This window comes from Sciurus carolinensis, chromosome 4 (genome assembly GCF_902686445.1).
Source record: "Sciurus carolinensis chromosome 4, mSciCar1.2, whole genome shotgun sequence".
In the NCBI taxonomy this organism is placed as follows: Eukaryota; Metazoa; Chordata; class Mammalia; order Rodentia; family Sciuridae; genus Sciurus; species Sciurus carolinensis.
The window spans coordinates 90,015,730-90,036,791 of record NC_062216.1 but is presented as its reverse complement, the minus strand read 5'-3'; the positions used below and the strand labels follow the sequence as shown (position 1 = coordinate 90,036,791).

The 21,062-nt window shown below is 34.7% G+C and overlaps 1 protein-coding gene across 12 annotated transcripts in view; it reads left to right on the top strand.

Annotated features, from left to right (window-relative positions):
* Sox5 (SRY-box transcription factor 5) overlaps window positions 1-21,062 on the top strand; it is a 943,363-nt gene that overhangs the window by 722,959 nt on the left and 199,342 nt on the right. For all 12 annotated transcript variants that reach the window (XM_047549529.1, XM_047549528.1, XM_047549526.1 and 9 more), the window contains one exon: window positions 18,797-18,883. In XM_047549529.1, coding sequence (XP_047405485.1) covers window positions 18,797-18,883 — 87 coding nt within the window. The remainder of the gene's footprint in view (window positions 1-18,796; window positions 18,884-21,062) is intronic.

Here is a 21,062-nt window from a genome sequence, read left to right as displayed (position 1 = left end):
TCTCTCTGCTATGCTGATGCTTTTAGGATATAATCATAATCAGAGTCAAACCTTAACAATTTATTATGACCTTTTTAATTGAACCAATTATTTAAATTTTATCTATCTGTTTAAAATAACTTTCAAATTTTAGAACCAAAAAAGGACCCATGGGAGTATTTTAAAGTTATAATTGGGGGGGAGAGCAAGAAAAAATACAAATATTATTTTTTAGCATCAGTCTTTCATATTATTCCAAAACATAATTAAAATTCATTAGATAAATATTCTGGCTAATTTCTTTTATAACTATAGCCAAAATATGTAAAAACATTTTCTTTTTTACTATTTTTCCCCTTTATTGTCAATTTCTCTACCATTGTCTAGTTATAGGACCTAAATCAAAACTCAGTTTGATTTAGAAAACATGTTTAATTAAATCCACAAACAACTCTTCAAGTCTCTGATTCTAGAACATGCATAATCACAGAGTTGCTCTGCTTGCAGTTAGAGTCACGGTAAGAGGTGGTGTGGAGGTGCTGATGCGTTGACAAAGATGGCCAGAGCCTCCTCTTGGAAGGACCTACTGTGTCAGACATGTTTTCCTCTTCAGTTGTTCCTGTCTGACTTTCTCTTTTTCTTTCTCTTTTTGTAAGGCAAGCTGACTTCATAATTTTACTTTTTTAAATGAGCAAATGGAGACCCTGCTTCAATACCTTTCCTTAATCCCCTTGTTAATAAAGAACACTACCAAGATTCAAGGGTTCTGAGTGACTAATGTCTTCTCCCCTTGGACTATGCTACCTCCGATAAAGTAATGAACCTGATACAGTCAGGCACCTGCGAATGTCATCCTTATTGTAGTCTATTAGAAGTTTGATGTTTCACATTGCATTTTCGGTTTGATATTGGTTTTTATGACTGGCATCTTTCTACCTCTAAAACCTCTCAGTGTATGAAAACTCAACTTGTATTTCTTTTCTTTTCAAAAGATCAGCAACAAGTTCTAAGAGTAAATGTGCCAGTGACAATGAGAGGGCTGTACATAGTCTTTTTATTTACAACTTATAAATCTGTTCTTCTGAATAGACTTTATTTTGCTGTTCATGCCACCATTGGATTTGGTGAACAAATTATTCCTAGTTACAAATGGAGGTCAAGCTTTTTTTAGTCATCTCTTTTGCTGCTGCTACTAAAAGATCTGACCAGAACAATTGTACAGGAGGAAAAGCTTATTTAGGAGCTCACGATTCCAGAGGTCCCAATCCACAGAGTAGACTCCATTCCTCAGGGCTCAAGGTGAGGCTGAACATCAGGAGGAAGTGTGTGGCCGAGGGAAGCAGCTCACATGATCAGGAAGCAGAGAGGGAGAGATCTCCACTTGCCAGATACAAATATGTACCCCAGAGCAACATCTTCCAATGCCACACCTCCTCCAGCCACACCCCGCCTACCTTCAGTTAACACTCAGTTAATCCCATCAGGTTCCATCATTGATTGGGTTAAGGCTCTTGTAACCCAATAATTTCTTCCTTGAATCTTCTTGCAAGTCTCACATGCAAGCTTTTGGAGGACACCTCGCATCCAAACTCTAACACAAAACAAAAACTAGACTACAAACTTCTAGCTAGAATTCATGATGACAAAGAAACCCATGGTAGAATTCAAAATTTTAGGTATTTATAGTAAACTTATGAGCTGCAGAGATAATATTAGACCCATTTATTAGAATAGTGTTACTGCTACTTTGGCATTGTAAATACTTAAGCATAATGTATGCTTGATAAATAAAAGCCTAATATTATTAGTAGTAAGACCATGCAAACATGTAAAATTTTTGCTAATACTGATTTACTTTAAAAAGTCGGTGGTTATTATAACTTCTACCACTGTCTGAGCTTTTTGAGATTTGACTATTTGGTGGTAAAGTACTTATTTTAAAAGACTTATTAATACATGTCAATTGGTCATAATAATAGGATTTAGTGTGATCTTTCCATACATATAGCATGCATGGATCAAATACAGCCTCTCCTTTTACAGCCCCACCCCCTGCCTACCCTTCCCAATCTCTAATAGTTGCTATACTATCTGATTGACATTTTTAATTTTGACATATAAGACAGAATATACAGTTTTTTTCTTTTTGTGTCTGGCTTATTTCGCTTTACATAATGTCCTCTAGGTCCATCCATGTTGTAGCAAATGGCAGGATTCCTCCCTTTCAAAGGTTGAATAAATGTGAGTGTAAAACCTTTTCTTCAACCATCAATCTACTGATGGACAAATAGGTTACCCAATATCTTCACTAGTGTGAATAACATTGCAAAGATTATGGGATGCAGATGTCTTTATGAAGTGGTACATTCATTTCCTTTGGGTGTACAGGAGGAATTGCTGGATCGTGTGATAGTTCCATTTTTAATTTCTCTAGGAATCTCCTCCATATTAGTTTCTATAATGGCTGCACCTTTCTTTATTTCCAGCAACAAGGTACAAGGGATCTTTTTCTCCACACCCTTTCCAACACTTTTTATCTCTGTTTTGATAATGGCTAAGTATCTCATAATGGTTTTGATTTGGACATCCCTAATGATAAGTGATGTTTAGTACCTTTTCCTGTACCTGTTGCCCAATTCTTAATGTGTTTTTATATACTTTCTTGCTATTGAGTTGAGTGAGTTCTTGATATATCTTGGAAATTAACCCCTTATCTGATATATGGGTTACAAATAGGTTTTCAGTTCATTTTTCCAACTGCTTCCCTTTTTTTTTTCTGGTACCAGGGATCAAACCCAGGGGCACCTAACCACCAAGTCACATCCCCATCTCTATATTAGAGACAGGGACTCATTGAGTTGCTGAGGGCCTCACTAAGATGCTGAGGCTGGATTTGAACTCACTGTTCTCCTGATTTAGCCTCCCTGGTTGCTAGGATTACAAGTGTGAGCGATTGCACCTGGCTCTTTTTTTTTTTTTAATTATTAAAAAAAAATGTTTTTAGTTGTGATGGACACAATATCTTTACTTTATTTATTTATTTACTTTTATGTGGTGCTGAGAATTGAACCCACATGTGCTAAGCAAGCACTTTACCATTGAGCTACAACCCCAACCCCCAACTGCTTCCCTGTCTATGCAAAATATAAAAATAAAAACCCAAATACACACACACAAAAAGAAACATTCATTTTGACATAGTTCCATTTGGTTTTATTCTTTTGTAGTCTGAGCTTTCAGTGTGATATCTGAAAAAAAATATTTTAAAGTCCAATGGCAAGGAATTTCTGCTGTTTTCTTTCAGTAGTTTTATGGGTTTAGGTTTTTTTAGTCATTTTGAGTTGATTTTTGTGTTTGTTGTAAGAGAAGGGTCCAATGTCATTCTTTTGCATGTGGCAATACAGTGTTTGCAGCATCATTATTGAAGAGACTAACCTTTCCCTAGTATTGCCTTGGTTGTCAAATATTAGTTTGGATTTGTTTGGGTTTTTTATTTTGTTATATTAGTGTATGTGTATATTTTTATGCCAGTACCATACCATTTTGATTACTGTAGTTTTGCAATATAACTTTAAATTGGGAAGTTTGATGCAGCCAACTTTATTTTTTTTCTCAGAATCACTTTGGTTATTTGGGGATTTCTTTTTTGGGGGGAGGTTGGTTTTTTGGTGTGCGTGTATACCTGTGTGTGGTTCCATTCAAATTTTAAGATTTTTTTTTTGGTATTTCTACAAAGAATATCAGAGGGGTTTGGGTAAAGATTGTAATGAATGTACATATTACCTTAGGTGGTGTGAACATTTTAACAATATTAATTTTTCCCATTCATAAGCCTGGAATACCTTTCTATTCATTTGTGTTCTCTTGAATTTCTTTCATCAACATCTTCCAATTTTTAGTATCCAGTTCAGGAATCTCTGTTATTGATTGTTAAGATAAATAACCCTGGTGGAAAAGGTAAAATTATGTGTAAAACACATGTTAACACCAGTCATGGAATGAAAATGAAGGGCCAAAGGTCAAGATATCAAAAACTGCCAGCTCCTTCACAGCCACTTGATATTTCTACCATTTCCATTCTTTTGTTTATTGAGTTGGAAGGTACTCATTCAGGAACTTCAGGTTTGTGGACATTTAGGAAAAGTACTTGAAATTCCATTTTGCTTTTTAAATTTCCATCCTATCCACTTTGTATAAAAGTAGGCATGCAAATATGCTGGGAGAAATTGTAGGTCCTTTTGAGCTTTGAGAGAGACATTCACTTTGGCAGAGAAGAAGGCACAGGTTTGAATGCATTTATACCAGCTCCTGAAATCTGGGTGCTACTATGAACTGTCAAACTTCAGAATTTTCACATTTTTTATATACTAAGGTGGGTTTAAACAACCTATTAGTATAAGGAGTATTTTGAAAAACAGTTGACATTTGGCTACTGTTCTTTCGTGCGCTGTTTTGTAGTCTTGACAGAAACTTGGTTTAACTTGCAGACAGAAAGTGAAAGACAGAGAAAGGTGTCTATATGAAATTCCCTGGGGAGAAGCAGAGCCCCTGTAAGGCAACGTTTAGGCATTGAGTGTGACACTGTATTAACTTTTTTAATGGATGTATGTAATAAAGTGACATGTAAATGGAGCACAAGGGGAGATATGACACTTTATCTGGAAAAGGATGAAACAGTTGGTTGAATACTGGGCTATTATAGCAGTTTGCAAACCTTGGATAAACTCAGTCAGCGGTTGTATAATTGGTTATTCAATCCCGACCCTTGTTCACAGCTCAAAGCCAGGAACACTGAGACCTGTTGCCAATTTGAGTGAATATAGTGACTGTACTCGGCCGGGGCCTAACATTGGAGCCAGGCCTTTTCCTGTGGGCTGGTTTCCACCATGTCTGGGACTGGCTCGGTGACAGTGGGCCTTTTGTTGTGAAAGGCTGGCTGGTACTCCCCTCCTTTGCAAAATGTCTAACAGCTACACAAATATAAGAAAATAGGAAAAGGGACTTACTGTAGCCTTTCTCTTAGTAAGTTAATGTGGAGTTATTAGTTTTCCTTTCTAACCCCCCTCCCTTTTTGAGAGGAAAGTCTGAGTTAAGAAAACTTAAAGATTGATATAAAAGCTGCTTCTAGATAAGAATTGAACCTTGGTAGTCCCTGATTAGAATATGATATGTAAGGAGAAATTTATAGTAATCTGATTCACAAAAATGGATTTCTGAGTGAGGTATTTGTACTTTTTTTCTCTTTCTCCTGTGAAAGTTCATGTACTGTGAAGACTGTTTTTACAGAATATCTCCATGAAGACTGAAAGTTATAGCATGTTTATAAACCTGTTATGTATTTAACTTTATGAAACAAAGCACCCCACCTTCTCTGCCTAAACACACTGGATAGAGGCCAACAGACTAACCACTTACTGTTTCTAGTCTAGTAAAATTGGAGAAATAAATCAGTGAAGATTTTGATTTGAATTTGTGGGATAAAAAATGCCCAGTCCCCTTACAGTGCCCAATTCATAAAGGAATCTTGAACAAGCTTGTAGTATTTACCGGGTAGGTGCTGCTTACTGATAGGATGACAGTTCCCAGCTGCAGTCAATTATGCTTCCATTATTTCTGTTGTTTAAACATGCCTAGGAATACCATTTCAGAGAATTTCACAAAATGTCTAAGTTTGAAAACAAAGTAAAGAGCATGTTAATAATGAAAAAAAAATGCATTCTGAAATGAGAATTATTTCTGAGGGTTTTAATAATCTCTTTGCCATCCCCAACCCTCCTGATTCTACCTTACACACCCAGCATTTATAAAGTCACACACACAACACATAGTGTTTGATTTAATGCAGGGTTGCAATTCAATCAGAGACGGCTGAGGTCATATAATATAAATGGCTACAGTACTTTTTGGCACACTTATAGCCTTGATAATCAGGGGTTTATTTTTGTTAATTGAGTAGTCTCCTGCTGGGGTTAGGGGGAGCTACTATGTCAGTAAAAATAATTTGGGGGCTAGAAGGTGGTGGTCTGGGGGAAGAGAGGAGGAGACTTTCTACAGTAGACAGGGAAAAGGAAAGAGATATTTCTGAAACTGTGAGAGGACAAAGGAAGAAGCAGCAAATTGATTTTGAACAGAAAATTAATCATTGAAAAAGGACTGGCTATTGTGAGGCAAACATAAAAATAGAGGCAGCATTTAACTTGAAATATATGAGAAAAAGTACTATAGAAACTCCAACAGAGGCTTTTAATGGAAAATACACCCAGCCATCTCATTACAAATACATCCCTGGGAGCCAAGTGTTATGAGCATTAGTAAGAAGGTGGTATTATAAAAAATTGATTATAATCAAGCTTAATGTATTTTGGCTTAATAAATGTATTGTATGGCAGTGGTGAGTATCATGGCATCACAGAGACCTCTTTGCTGTGACTTGTTCATCAGGATTGTATTTCGTCATGTTGATCTTCAGAGGTCTTTCCTTCCTGGTGGGAAAATAGGAATTTATATCTGTAAGGAGAAGATCACAGAGTTGTCCACCGGCCCCTATTAACCCCAGAAAATACAATACAGCAGATATCTTATCATTTTAATCTTCCAAATATTTTTCTTGTTTATTTTATAATGCAATATTGTACATAACAAACAGATGTCTCCCCTAGGTCACTGTTTGTAATTTAGTAAATTGTAGGTGTCCAACTGGAGAGTCTTGAGCTGCTGGTGAAGAATGAACGCTTGAGATGCCTCATTAATTTAATGTAGGTAAGAGGCTGGTGGGCTTAAAGGATTTGGTAGTAGCCCCATAGAGAACTGCCTAAATGTAATTCAAATAGTGTAGAATAAACTTTTTTTCCTTCTTATTTTTTCCCCTCCATGCTGTGAAACCTCACTGATCATTATTTTGTAGGCACTTTTTTGTCACAACACAACAGAAAGACTGAAATATGTATGAAAACAAGAGTTTCAATGAAACTCGGATCAAGTATTTTTTCTTAAGGTGCTGGTTTTTAGTTTTTATACAGCTTTATTTGGCATAGAGCTCTTCACATTTTTGGAATTTGGCTTTGCTGCTTTATAATTTCAGCAAGTGCCACGCTATAAGCCGAACAATTTGCTGAGAAAAAAAGAGAAATAAATAACTCAAGTTTTACATCTAGAATTATGGGATGAAATAATAAATTGACACCTACTGTAAAATGGGAAAACCTGCTAGATTATGTATGTATTTAATGTAATTTATACCTCTTGAAAACACACTTGTAAAGAATTTAATCCTGTCATTATACAAAGTAATTTCTCTTTTGTTCTTTGGTAGCTACCATGGAACAATGATGTTTTCCTTTCTTTCTTTAGAAATGGAATACTTCCTTTCTTTATTTTTAATCTCATAATTAATATATTTTAAATAGGTAGTACATTTTTCAGTGTCAACTCCTATCAAGTAAAAAGATCAATTTTGATGATTGCAAATTGAGTGCAATGACTTATGTTTTTAGTTTGCCAAATCTCTTGCACTAAAATATTTGTCTTGTCTGGTTGGGGATTTGGCTTAGCAGTAGAGCATTTGCCTGTAAAGTGTGAGGCTCTGGGTTCAATCCCCAGCACTACAGAAATAAAATAAAATAAAACTTTGTGCAATTTAGTTTATGAGCAACTACTACACTTGGAATTATTTATTTGGGATATTTGTAATTAACTGCAGAAATCAGGTCCTTTTATTGGAATACTTTGTAAGAATGATTCAAAATATATTTCCCTAATTTATACAAATTATTAGCCATGTTTTATGTGACTCTTCCTCCTAGAATTACAAGAACTATTCCAATTTAGTTAAGGGCACTGAAGTCATTTTGAAACCTTCATATTCATTCTGGTGTTCAGTTTGGGTGGGAGATCTCATGTCCTGTAACAGAGACCCTGCTGGGTGGGAACACTCTGAATCTCTCTGTGAGGACTGTGATAGCAGGTTCCTGAGGGTTTTCATAGCCCTCAGAGAAAACCTCCAGAGGTGTAAACACCTTTGAGTTTCTAACATGTGCAACACAGACTTTCATGTCTTTAAAATAGACCGTTTCCAAGTTTGTAAAATCTTGCTCTCTGACCCCCAGGTCAGAAAATTGGGTGGTCTTCCATTTTACTGGATCTACCCATCCTTTTGAAATGAAATACTGATCTATATCCTAATTTTTAAATTGCTGATAATTCATTGTATTTCACCAAAATCACTATCTTGTTTTAAATGGGTTTTACTTTTTGCCTTTTAAAAATTTCATTCTTTAAAGCAGAGACTCCTTAGGAAAGCAAAGAATATTAGTCATATTATGGTGAACATCTTTTGAGTACTCTCCACCTTACCTGCTTTTTTTTCCTTAGATATCTTTCATGTGAGGAGTCAAATTATATGGCCTATATTAATATTGTATGTCAGTAATACTGAATATGTGCATATGTCAAAGAGATCTAGGCCATATCTATAGATTAGCATCTGTAATACATATTATGTGTATGAGAGTCAAGTTTTTCAAGGTTTACCCCTGGAAAGCAGAAATAGGAGCAAATACACCCTCTTCCCCAATATGTGATTATTCTCAAATACTTAATGTGCCATGTTTTCCTCTCATTAGATCTCAGGCATGATTCTATGGAGGTTACCAACTAATGATTTTTTAAGAGTATTTGAGGAATAAGCAGTAAAAATGTTGCTAGCTATACAAATCAATGTTAACTCTGTTCAAGGTGTAGACTGAGTATTTTATTTTTTACCATAACTCACTTTCCAGGATAAATAATTTGTGGCATGCCATTCCCTTAAAGGTTTTACACAGAGAATTCTTCCAAATGAGAGGTGCTTTATCTCATTCATTCTTCTCTGATTTACTAGATTATTTGTAACATTATTCTACCATTCTCCTTGGGACCTACCCCCACTTTAGTTTTTAACCATTCAGAGATGATGCCTTTGTCAGTTGGTGACATCTCAGGAATTCCTCTTTTCTCTTTGTCATTTACATATGCACGTATACACCTCTTACATGTGTAGTGCATTATGTTGTAGAATATGTGTTGCCCAGCACCACAGTAAAAATGAACACATGCGGAGCTGAGGTTGTGGTTTGGTGGTGGAGCACTTACCTGGCAAATAGGAGGCACTGGGTTTAATCCTCAGCACCATATACAAATAAATAAATTAATAAAATAAAGATACTGTGTCCATTTACAACTAAAAAATCTTTTTTTATAACAAGAATACATGTGTTTCTAATATATAAGCACATGATTTGTGATCCCTTATTTTAAAATCTTAAAATTTTGATAACAATATACCAGTAAGTAAACATCTTCATTTTTCCTATTTAATAGCCTACATATGTATATGTATGTGTATGTATATATATATATATATATATATATATATACACATATATATTATATTTATATATCTTGTTCCATATTACTCTATGGAAAGACTACCCTAGTAGCATTTGTGGGAAAAAAAAATTAGCTACACATTCATTTACTATTCTTCCGTATATTAATTCAAACAAGGCATTATCTCTAATTTTGATTCAATAAATGAGAGGAGAGTAACTCATTGACACTGTGACTGTTTAGATCAAAGGTTTTAAAGTCTGGATACAATCTATACATCTTCTGACAAGATGGTGGGTTTCCTGAGGAGTAAAGGCTCTGTCTCAGTGCCTATCCCGGCACTACAGAAAATGGTTAGGTCAACGAATGAATAAATAGAAAGGGTATGATACTTTCTGATTTTATGTGTGTGTGCACATGTGCCTGTTTTATGTGAATTTTCCAAAATAAAGAAAATGGCAGCATCCATATGTGACATGTATTACATCTATTTTTATAGTAGTCTGATGGCTTTTGTAGTGCATTATGCTATTAAAAGCAAATATAGTTTTGTACATTCTGTTGTACAAAATTATATACACGGATCAATAAATTTTACATGTCTAATTTTATACCCTCTACCTATATCATTAAAATGGAAAGGCTTTGGTGACACATGGAAGGTTTAAAAAAAAAAACACTGTTCATTTGCCTTTTACTATTTATCCATGTTTTGATCTTTTAAAATCTTTTTGTATTCTTCCTCTTTATATTCTTTATCTTGTTCCTTCTTAAATGAAAATATTCTTTAAAGAAACCCTTACAAGTCAGGTTTTTTGTTGTTCGGCTGTTCTGTACTCTTGGAGGACATAGCTAAAAAGCTTTAGGTATCATTGAAGACCTAACTACAGGTTTCATTGTGATGAGATTATGTCTAAGCTTGTGAATGTGAAATGCCATTTTAGAAATAAGACTATTGTATTTTCTTATCTAAAATTACTGCACAAAGGACACAATCCAAAATTCATGAAAAGGTTATGAGAGACCAAATATAACAAGTTGTTAAGGCAGATGGACCACTTTGGTTGAGAAGGCTATGTGCAAATTTTGATATATGATTTTAAGCAAATCAGAATATTTTCTTGAATTTTAAATCTGATTGTATATATTAGAACATAAAAAATATCATTTGAATTACAACTAGCTTTTCAGCTCAACCGTTCTATTACCTGCATATCACGAACTCTGATTTATCATATGAATCATGTCAGTTTTTATTGTTCCTATCTTTTCGGGCATCTGGCAGGCTGAGATTGCGATTTGTGTTCACATATGTTGTGATAGAGAAGATTCAGGATGTGTAGTGGTTTAGCATCAGGCTGTATGCGCTTTAATTCTCACTTCCAGTGGTAAAACATTCTGTCATATTTTTAAAGTATTGGACTTCTTATTCTAATGTATGTTAAGTGCTTTTCTATTTCTATGCTTTTTGTATCTCCTTTCTCTTTTCTACCACCCAATTTCACAATCTTGAAACAACAAAAAATTCTACAAGTATCTTTAATTTTCATTTTCAGCATGTTCTAGATATCTATTTAAATGATATGTACATGCACTCTTTGTAGTAGGGTAGTTGTATCATTTATAATACAAATACACCTCTAGTTACTTCTTTTCTTAGATATGTCTATAGGGACATGTAACTTATTTAGAGCTATGTGTTGTCGTCTTTTGATTTTTACAAATTGGCTACTAGTGATACATCATAAACATCTTTCTCCCTGATTTTCTTTCTCTCAAGTTACTTTTGCTTTTCTTTTCTATCCCTCTTTCCTTAGTAACCCTTTTGCTTCCTCCTCCTCCTCTTCACTCTCACCCTTTCATTGTAACTAATGGCTAGAACTTGATTCACATCTCTCCACCCACACTTTGCTGACATCATAAATTATTTGGATCCAAATGGACAATATTCATTAGCTGTGCACTTTACTGAAAGAGCCTTACACAAGAGTGCTGCACTCTCCCATTTTTATTAAAAGTTAAAATGCTTTTGCTATCAGGGGTGGGTTGGGGTGAGTTAGCCATGAGAGAGCACATGGCTACACTGCTAATAAATAAAAATAATAACTATTACTGTTGGTTGAGTGGCCCTGAGAAGAGAGCACTACAAAGCTATTTGTTGTTCTCTTTCACTTGTCAAATGCACTGGCTTTTAAAAAGCTTTAGGTATCACTGAAGACCTAATAGAACCTTTGGAAAGTTAGAAAGACAACTGTTTAAAAAAAAAAAAAAAAAAAAACAGGCACAGATTAGGGGTGTGTGTGTGTGCGCACACACGTGAACCACACCCACATGCACACCCTGTTCTGGGATATTACATGCACTAACCCACGAAAGGACACCTTCCTTGTAGGTCACATCAGAGTACCCCTTCATTTGTCACATCAGGAAGAAAACTAATAGGCAGTCATTATCATGAAAATGGATGTAGGTGGAACTATTGCCCTTTGAAGAAACTTTTGATTCTGAGTAGTTTTAAGGACAGGTGAAATAAACACATATAGATATATTTCATTTGATTTTTAAAATAGCTTTCTGTAATTGTTATATACTAAGTAGGAGTTGTAATGTTGATTAACAGTTTTAGGTGTTTTGTACCCAGCATTGTTTTAAGTGCCTTCCATAAATAAATTTTCACAGCAAGCATGAAATGAGGGCAGTTATTATTCTTTTTTCACATGAGTAAATTGAACTATGGAGTTTAAATTACTTGTCAAAGATCACAAAACTAGTAAGTGATGGACCAGGTTTTCTGACATTAAATTATTTTTATTTTTTATATTAGTAAAACAGGAAGGAGATTTTATATGTGAGGACTGACGGTGCAATTATTTGTTTAAATGCTGTTTTCAAATAACTGGTGATATTTTCACTGGGATCTAATATTTGAAACAAAAACAAAACAACGAGCTTTAGTCTGCACAAGAAAATACAGTTACTTTCAGAGTGATGGAGTAGATGAAATGATCATTTTTTCTATCACTTCAAAATTAAGTCTATCTTTTAATGGAGACTTTTGAGTCTAAACTATACATCTTATCAGGTGTAACCCCAAGGTTATGGATATGTAGCAAGTATGCCATATTGATGATGTATTTAATCATGTGACGAAAAAAATATTCTTCTAAAATGTGATACAACTTTGGGGGATGACTGAACAGATGTGTTCATTGTTTCAGCTGGTGCAATAAGAAAACTTAGACTTGTGACTAATCATTTAGGTATTGCATATTCCAAAAACTGATTGAACATTAAAATTTTTATAACTTGAGTCAGTCAAAGATTTTTTTTTCTGTTACAAGCTCTTAATAACTTTCAAGTGGAAACAAACAAGTATTTTGGCAACACTAAAACTAAAGTATTTCCAGAGCTTAATTCATTTCAGGATAATTACATATAAAAGTAAGGCTTATTGAAATCCTAATGCTTTGGAATTTCAGATGTGTTTCTGTTGTGTGTTGTGCTGTGTGTAATTTTAAAAAATTTCCTAGAAGAACTTGACATTTCCAGTGGTAGACTAGCCGCTGTGGCTGGCAAAGGAGACTCTTATAGGGCCTTTGTGTCTACAGTGCACAAGTGATTTTACAGAAATATGAGTCTGTTATTTATGCCACATTATTTAGTATTTGTCCCCAAATATTGTGTAGACATTATTGTCAACATGAATTGAAAGTTTCCTGATATGTAATTTCCTGTTCACCTCAGTCTTCCTCTCAAAAATAGTCTTATGATCCTTAATTGAATAATACATTGGATTGTAATTAGCTTTTTGAGGAAAACCATTTGGCTACATGTACTAGTGTGCATTTATTCTTCAGTTACATGGAACTATCAGATGAAAACTTTCAAGAGTAGAATACTGAGTTAACAGTACCTAATTCCAGGAGAGATTATTGAGTTAATAATACCTAATTATAACAGAATCACCTCATGTAATTATCAACTAAAACTAGAAAAGGTGAATAAAATGGGACTAAATTTTCGTTTTTCAAATAGTTTGGTTCTTTATTAAAGGAATTTGTTGTAGTCGGGTATGGCTCAGTGGTAGTATGTGTGCTTAGCATGTGTAAGGCCCTGGGTTCAATTCCCAGCACTGAAAAAAAGAAAGATAAAGAAGAAAACATTGTAGTACTGGTTTGTGATTTATTGAAGAGAACATTCACTGAATAGGGAATTATGCTTTAAGTTCTGCCTTTATCTTTAAATAGACTTGTGAATTTGGGAAAGTTATTTAAACTTTCTAATTTATCATTTTCCAATCTGTAAAATGAAGAGTTTGGTCTAGACCAGCTATTGGGCAAAATAGTCATTTCCAATGCTAATTGCCTTGGTAAAATATTTAAAGAATACTGTATAATCCATAACTCACTTAAAGATTGGCAATCTGTTAGCACCAAAAAAGATCTAATTCACATAGAAAAGGAATTCAAATTTGTTTAGTGTATATTAGATTTACATGGCAATGGAATGTTTATTTTGTTTTAGTTTTAAGAAGTCAAACCATTTATGTCCTATTTATGTCTGATAAATATTTTAGTAAATTACTTTTATGATTCTGCTTATCTAAATGATATCTAAAGATCTTTCTAGTTCTAAAATTCTATTACATGAATAATATACATATGCTTTTACTTCTTGACTTCAAAGAAGGTATGGGTATATTTTGAAATTTAGTTATATTATTGTTCCTTCCAAATGACAACTCCCATTCCTAAATGCACATACTATCGCATGTCTAGAATAACACAGCTTAGTTTAAGCTACAAAATTAAAGTATAAACAGTGATACATTTGGTATGAACTAACTCCTGGCACTTTTTTGAAAAGTCAAATATTATACATACATATTTTTTGCTTGTTCGATTTTTCAATGAGTTCTGCCACAGCAGCTCAAGGGAGATTAAGGGGGGAAAAAACCCTACATAAACACAAAGCAAAAATCTGAGCTTGTGTGTAAAGCTACTGCACTGGAGCGAATGTGGTTTAATTCTTGGCACTGGCAGCTTGTTGGAGAATTACAATATGTTGGCATGAGTCTCTAGGTCTCATTGTTCCAGATGAGGGAGTCAGTCTTAAGAGTGTTTGGCACTGAAGGGAAAACAGAGTGAGAGTTATAGGGAATGAACAGGCCCTAAAGAGGCAGGATGCTGTTGTAACAATGGCTGGCACAGTTGGGGGGCCGTTCACTGGTGGGGATTGCCATAGGCATTGATGTGGAGAAGCATATGTGAGCAAAAGAAGCAAGGGCGCAAGGGTGAGAAAGGAAAAGCAAGCAAATACATCGGAAAGGTCCTGGTGGCAGAAACAAAGTAATCTGGTTTGACTCATCTTAATATTAATATGTTAGCTGATGAAGGATACCATTCATTTATCTTCAATGTAGCCTATTTTTTAACATTTTTTAAATTTTCTCCTTTAAAGTAGATGCATTTAACTTTCCCCTAAAGACATCCTTGAATTAACAGGACCTGGTTTTGTATTCCATCTGTTCTACTTTCTGAGTAGATGATGTTGAACAGAGCACATTTCTGAGGCTTAGTTTCCTCATCGGCAAAATAGATGTAACTAGACATGCTAATGACAAGGGTATTGTACTGGGCAGCACTCTACAAACTGAACCCTGTGCAAAAATACAATTATTATTCACTCTTACACTTGCCTTAACATAGAGAGCCCTTGTTCTTAGTCTGGAGATAATTATGATACTCTAATGCTTAGAAGAATGAACTCTCAAGAGAAAGGAATCTCAGAATTTTTAAATTAGAAATTTGAACACTTGGAAATACCTGTGTACAAAACATATCATATGCATAGTATAAAACAATTTGTTTTTTAAAATCTCATTTTAGAAATTAAATATTAATAGATGATTATTTCTTTTTATTCCATATATAGTGAAACAGCACTAGCACTTTACAAAATTGTGATAAATTTCACTTTATTTGATTCACACATTAGCAAACAGGTGTATTGTAAATATTGGGATCTTGCCATTTGGTCTCTTACATTTCCAATCATGAATTTTCTATGAGATATTTACTGTTTTTCCAGAAGTTCAGTCATTGCTACACAGCCATTCATTGTGCTCATTATTGTGAGATAATTTCTTAGCATTTCTTTAGGAACCACCAATGGAAACAAACTGACACTGTAGCCTTGATAGGACACTGGATGTGGATTTGCTAAAGCCCTTTTTACAGAAATTCAGACAGAGAGGTGAAGTCATGTACATAGGACCTCCCTACCTCCTAAGGTTCACTTCCTCAGCTGGCCAGTGTCAAAGTCTTGGTGAGAGCCCAGGTTGTCTAATGTGGAGCTACTACATGAAAAAGAACTAGCTATTTCATTGTATATCTCTGCAGTATAGTCATGTGTTTTCATTAAGTTGCCCAGAACTCTAAAGTGCAAAATCCTATGGTTGGACTACATTCTGAGGATAATGAAAGTGTAAAAATGCTTGCCTTTAACCCCATAGCTGTCACTCTTCATTCATGTTACCTTGAGAACTTCAACTTATCCTGTGTTTACTTCATTCCATCCAGTGGAGTTAATAAAAATAGGTTTTGCTACTATCCAGATTTTTTTTTTTTTTTTTTTTTTTTTTTTACTGGAGGACACGAGGGAATGTGTGCTTGTGCTGGAAAGAACAAAGATTTTGTGATCCATTCGGCTGAATTTAGCTCTATATTGGGCAAGTCATGATATCTTCCTAAACTCTGGTTTCTTAAGTGGTAAAACAGATGCATCAATATTTAATTCAGAAGATTATTGTGAGAAGTCTGAGATACCATGTGTGAAGGATCTGGTGCACTGCTTAGCACTTAGGCTTCAAAATAGGACCTTTCGTTATCATTTTGTTGTGGATTCGAGTTAGGAATTTGTAGGAGAGAATACTTAGTTCAGGATCTTAAATCTTCCCATCCATTTTATGAAACCTCAGACCAGTCATTTTTTTCTGTGTGTGTCCTTTTCTAACCTATAAAATAGATATAACAACACACTCTTAAGTCTTCAGTTGGTTGCTGTGATTAAATGAGAGAATACAGGTCAAAACATCTAGCATAATTCCTGGCAGAGAGGCTGCTCAATAACTGTATTTGAACATGAATCTATTGTATATACCTCATCCAAATTCCAAGTATTAGTGTCTTTATTCACCCACAGACATGAAAACCCTGAGTCAGATATGTTTCTCATTTTACATTTTATAAATAACTTGGTCCTAAAGAAGTTATTCATTTTTCTGTACTGTGTACTAAAAGTCAGGTACTAGAAAAAAGTTGCTCTGTCCAGGAGCCTTATATCTTTATGCTGGTTTATAATAAGGCCAGGAATGTTCTGCAGGTCTCAGAAATCTAGCCGCTGTTTCTTTAACTCTGCAACTTAGACAGAAGACTTCTGTTTCTTTATGAGCACACTACAGTGAATATTTTGTCTAGCTGCAGGGGAAAAGCTTTGTCATGGACTTTACAGACAATAGCCTTAAAAGTAAAATGGTCTGCTTTTGGTGCAGGGAGGTTCAGGGGCCTATTGTTAGTGCACAATGGATTTCTATTGCTGCATTCCTGCTTTGCAAAGGTTTGTTAGCTTTTAATGACTGACAGTACTCAATTGCAAATACCATATTGGCTGTGCCCTGTTTATATGCTACTCAAGAATTTTTGTAGAGTGCTGGAAAAAAGACACAGTGGTGTTTGTTTGACCTGCTCTGATAAGGTTTAAGAAATGATTTTGCTCACAAAGTGTTTACTGGGAATGTAGAAACGTTGAAAATCTTTGCAGAAGTATTTCAAAGTTACTTTTAAAGCTTCAGTGAACAGAAATATTGATTACAGTACAATGATATTTACTTCGTTACTCAGAATTGCAATTATTATTTTCAAAGCAATATGATATAGAAGTAGGGATATTTTAGAAAATTAAGAGTAAATTCCTTAGGGTCTTTGTTTTTAACCTTAAATGGGATAAAGAGAGTTTTGTTACAAAGGAAAAAAAAACCTTTTCTACATTCCATAGGTGAAGCTTCACATAGTATTGGTGGTATGTGTGTGTATATTTGCACTACATGTATAAACTATGTAAAACAATAATCAGAGCTTTTCACCATTTCAATTTCTACCAATTATGACATCTGGTGAAGAAGTAGTCCATATTCTGTACCCTTGCTCTGTGCAAATTCCATTTAGGTTTGTGATTCTGGTAAGATGGGACCCTGAACAAAGTAGTGGCATTAGCCAAAGATGATGATGAAGATTCCTAAAAATGTGTTTCACTGTGGGGAGAATTAACCAGTTTCTAATAAACCTACGGTCTCTAGGACAGACGGTCCCTTTGATAAGTTAACATGTACTCCCTTTATGCTCCTCCTAGGGGGTAAACAAATGCCTGAGCAAACACAAATACACATAAACACCGATGTAGAGAATGGCAGTGCATGTCTTAGATCTAGATAATAAGTGTGGGTATTGTTATTTAGATGGAGCATACTGGGACACTTATCTTTTAGTACACTCCATTTTCTAACTGAATGCAGTGCTAATAGTGGGATTGAAAGCCATTGTAATTGTGTACCCATCTAAATGCTGACAAGAATATACAATTACATTGTTTGGAACTGAGTTTAATGTTTGGGAGTTTTATCAGCATTTATATTTACTTATACATTAAAATCCAACACAAAAGGAGAGGTCAAGAACCCTGTGGTTTGTAGAAACAAATACCCGACCAAAGCATAACCTTGCTTTCTAAAATATGTGTCCTGTCCCAATACAGGGCATTTTAAAAGAGTATGATACAGATCTAAAATATGAAAATAATAGGTTTCTATTATAGGCATTGCTCACTTCTCTAGATTTTGTACTCCTTTTAAAGCTTCTTTTATATCAACTTTTTAAAAAAATGTTCATGGCACTGGTAAATCTTACCACAGTGTGCTTACCACCACGCAATGTTAAACACATATTATAAAGTGGATGTAATTGTAAACACACAGAGGGATATAATTACATGTAGCAGATTTAAGAGCTAATTCTTTGCCTTTTTTTTTACTCTGCATTTTATCAACATAATTATTTTTTGACTGCAGACTAACACCCTGAAACTGACAAGCATCCATTATAGCAAGAATTTGTTCACCAAATTGAAAAACAATGAACTGCAGGTTTATATGTACCTATTGTCATAAAGAATTAGTATGGCTTTGTTCAGCAAGAGGAAAAAGCTAATGATTTTGAAACAGCAGGTGACAAAACACATCCCTTTTTTTCCTCCCCTGTTATCAGTTTGTTGATGAAATCATTATGAACTGGGGCCAGGATAGGGATGGCCTTATTTTTAGCAGATAGATATTTAACTGAACCCCATTGTAAAAACAGTCATGTTGATTTGCTAACATTTCTTTTTCTTTATTCAGAAACCCCCAGTATTGAAAAACTACTCTCAAAGGACTGGAAAGACAAGCTTCTTGCAATGGGATCAGGGAACTTTGGCGAAATAAAAGGTAATATGTGTGTAATTATTTTGACCCAAACTGTGCAGAAAAGAAGCTGATATTAAGGGATATTAATAGTGATAAAGTATTTCTTTCTCCATCCCTTTCTTCTTCATGCATTTTCTGTGTTAGATCTTTCTCGCTGCAAGGGGAATGTTATCAGGGTTCTTATTTTTCTTTGTTAGTTTCTTTAGCAGTAGGTTGTTTTTAACAGAATAACCCCACTATATATTTAACATGCTTCATGTTCCCCTTATTTTTTTAACTTAAGTGATTGATTTATTTCATAAGTTGGACTATGCCTACAGCAAGGTTAAAAGCTGTATCTTATAGCATGATTTTATACACTCTGCATATTGAAAGTATGCGTGCACATGTTTTGCAGTTGAAACCAGAAATGCCAAGTGGGGAAGGCATAATACAAAATTTTTTTCATTAGTGAGGTCAATGTTTTTGTTTTTGTTTTATTGGAAACAGCAATTATATACAAGGAAGAAAAACTCTATATGGATATGGAAGATAACAAATATCTATAACTTAATAAATTTCCACTAATAATAAGAGGAGAAGATTTAGTTTCTTCACATAGAAATAGAAGCAAATGATCCTTTCAATTAATTTCAAAGCGTTTTTTTCTCAGAACCTGATAGACAACCTATAGTTTCCTACTCATTGCCAACAGGACACTTACAAATGTAATTTCTAAAATAGGATCGATTTTGAGAAAGTCAAGATAGTTGATCATCAATATTAACATATTTAGTTATGTATCATTTTGTATTTTTTGGTAGATGCTGAATATATATTTAGAACATCACCAGATTTATGTTAACATGCATGACAAAATGTGTGTATAAATGACTTTTTTGCATGTGTGCATCTGTAAGTGTTCCTCCAGGAGAGGGACAGTTGTCTTTTTAGTGCTCTACTACATCCAAGTATCTTGGAGAAGGACAAAGCACATGCCTTCTCAAGATGTTGGCCTACATGATGTTCACATCTGAATACTTGGAAACTTTCAGAAAATGTTTGAATATCTCATTTGTTCCTCTTAATCATTTGGAATCACGTATATTTAAGCAATATTTAATTGTGAATTGATGGTGAGAGAAACTAGTTGACACTTAGTTTCCTAACCATAATCTGTCACGTAATAACATTTAAATGAATAATAAAATAATAATCGATGTGCCTTAAAGAGCTTGAAGACAAAGTTGAAGGAGAACTGAGAAGTGTGATTTTCAGAGGCTGCAAGTCCTTTATCTTATTTTGATGGATTTTAACCCATTTGCACGTGAGGTTCTTTATTCTTCACTGACCTAGGTAATAACTGAGAGGAGAGCAGAGAGGACCGCCTGTCCCAAGCCTTGTGATCTCATTCCATTGGAGGACAAACATTTTTTTCCCTCCCTCGTTTTCCTTTACAAGTCAGACTTAAAAGCCTCAACAGCAGCAGTGATAAGCTTAGAGGAAAGAGGCTCAGCTGTCCTTTTAGGCTTGCCTGGGGGGTTAGTTTAGGAAGCTACAGTACAATCACAAAAGAAGTTTCTGTCTTTAATTTTGAGTTTTTTAAGCTTCACATTCAGAGCACAAGTTTGGTTATTGTCCTCTGGTTCTGTTCAAAAAGCTGTTTTCAGATGCATTTTAAAAGCAACTGTAGGTCTTTCTTCTGTTGGGGGCATGGTTATTAGGTGCTCCACTCAGGTTTGGCAGTAAACTGGGAAAAAAAGCACTGGGTTACTTTTCCTGCTGACTGCCCGTGACAGTTGCAATTACTATCCATTGTTCATAGGTGGCTAGAAAGTGGAGAGGATACAATAGTAGGTTGCCCTCTGGGGGTAAATGAATTTGACTAAAGGTTCTTGGGGGGTCAGGCGAGAAGATTATGCAGTGCCCAGGAATGTAGTTTTCTTGCCACCTCTGAAGAAGTTAGACAAGAACAATGGCTTAGTTGTTTGAGCAGCTATTTTTGGTGAGACAAATAAAGGCATAAGTATTACATACTAAGGTTTTGTGTGGGAGGGGGAAGAATAAGTATGTGCTGCTTTCCTCAAATATGCAAACAAACACTTATGAAATTATTAGATGATTTATTAATGAAAATGCAAGGTAATATATTCACTTAGAACTTTTGCATTTGTTAGGATGTTTGCAACTTTTGCAGCATTTCCTGGGTCTTCTTGTGAAC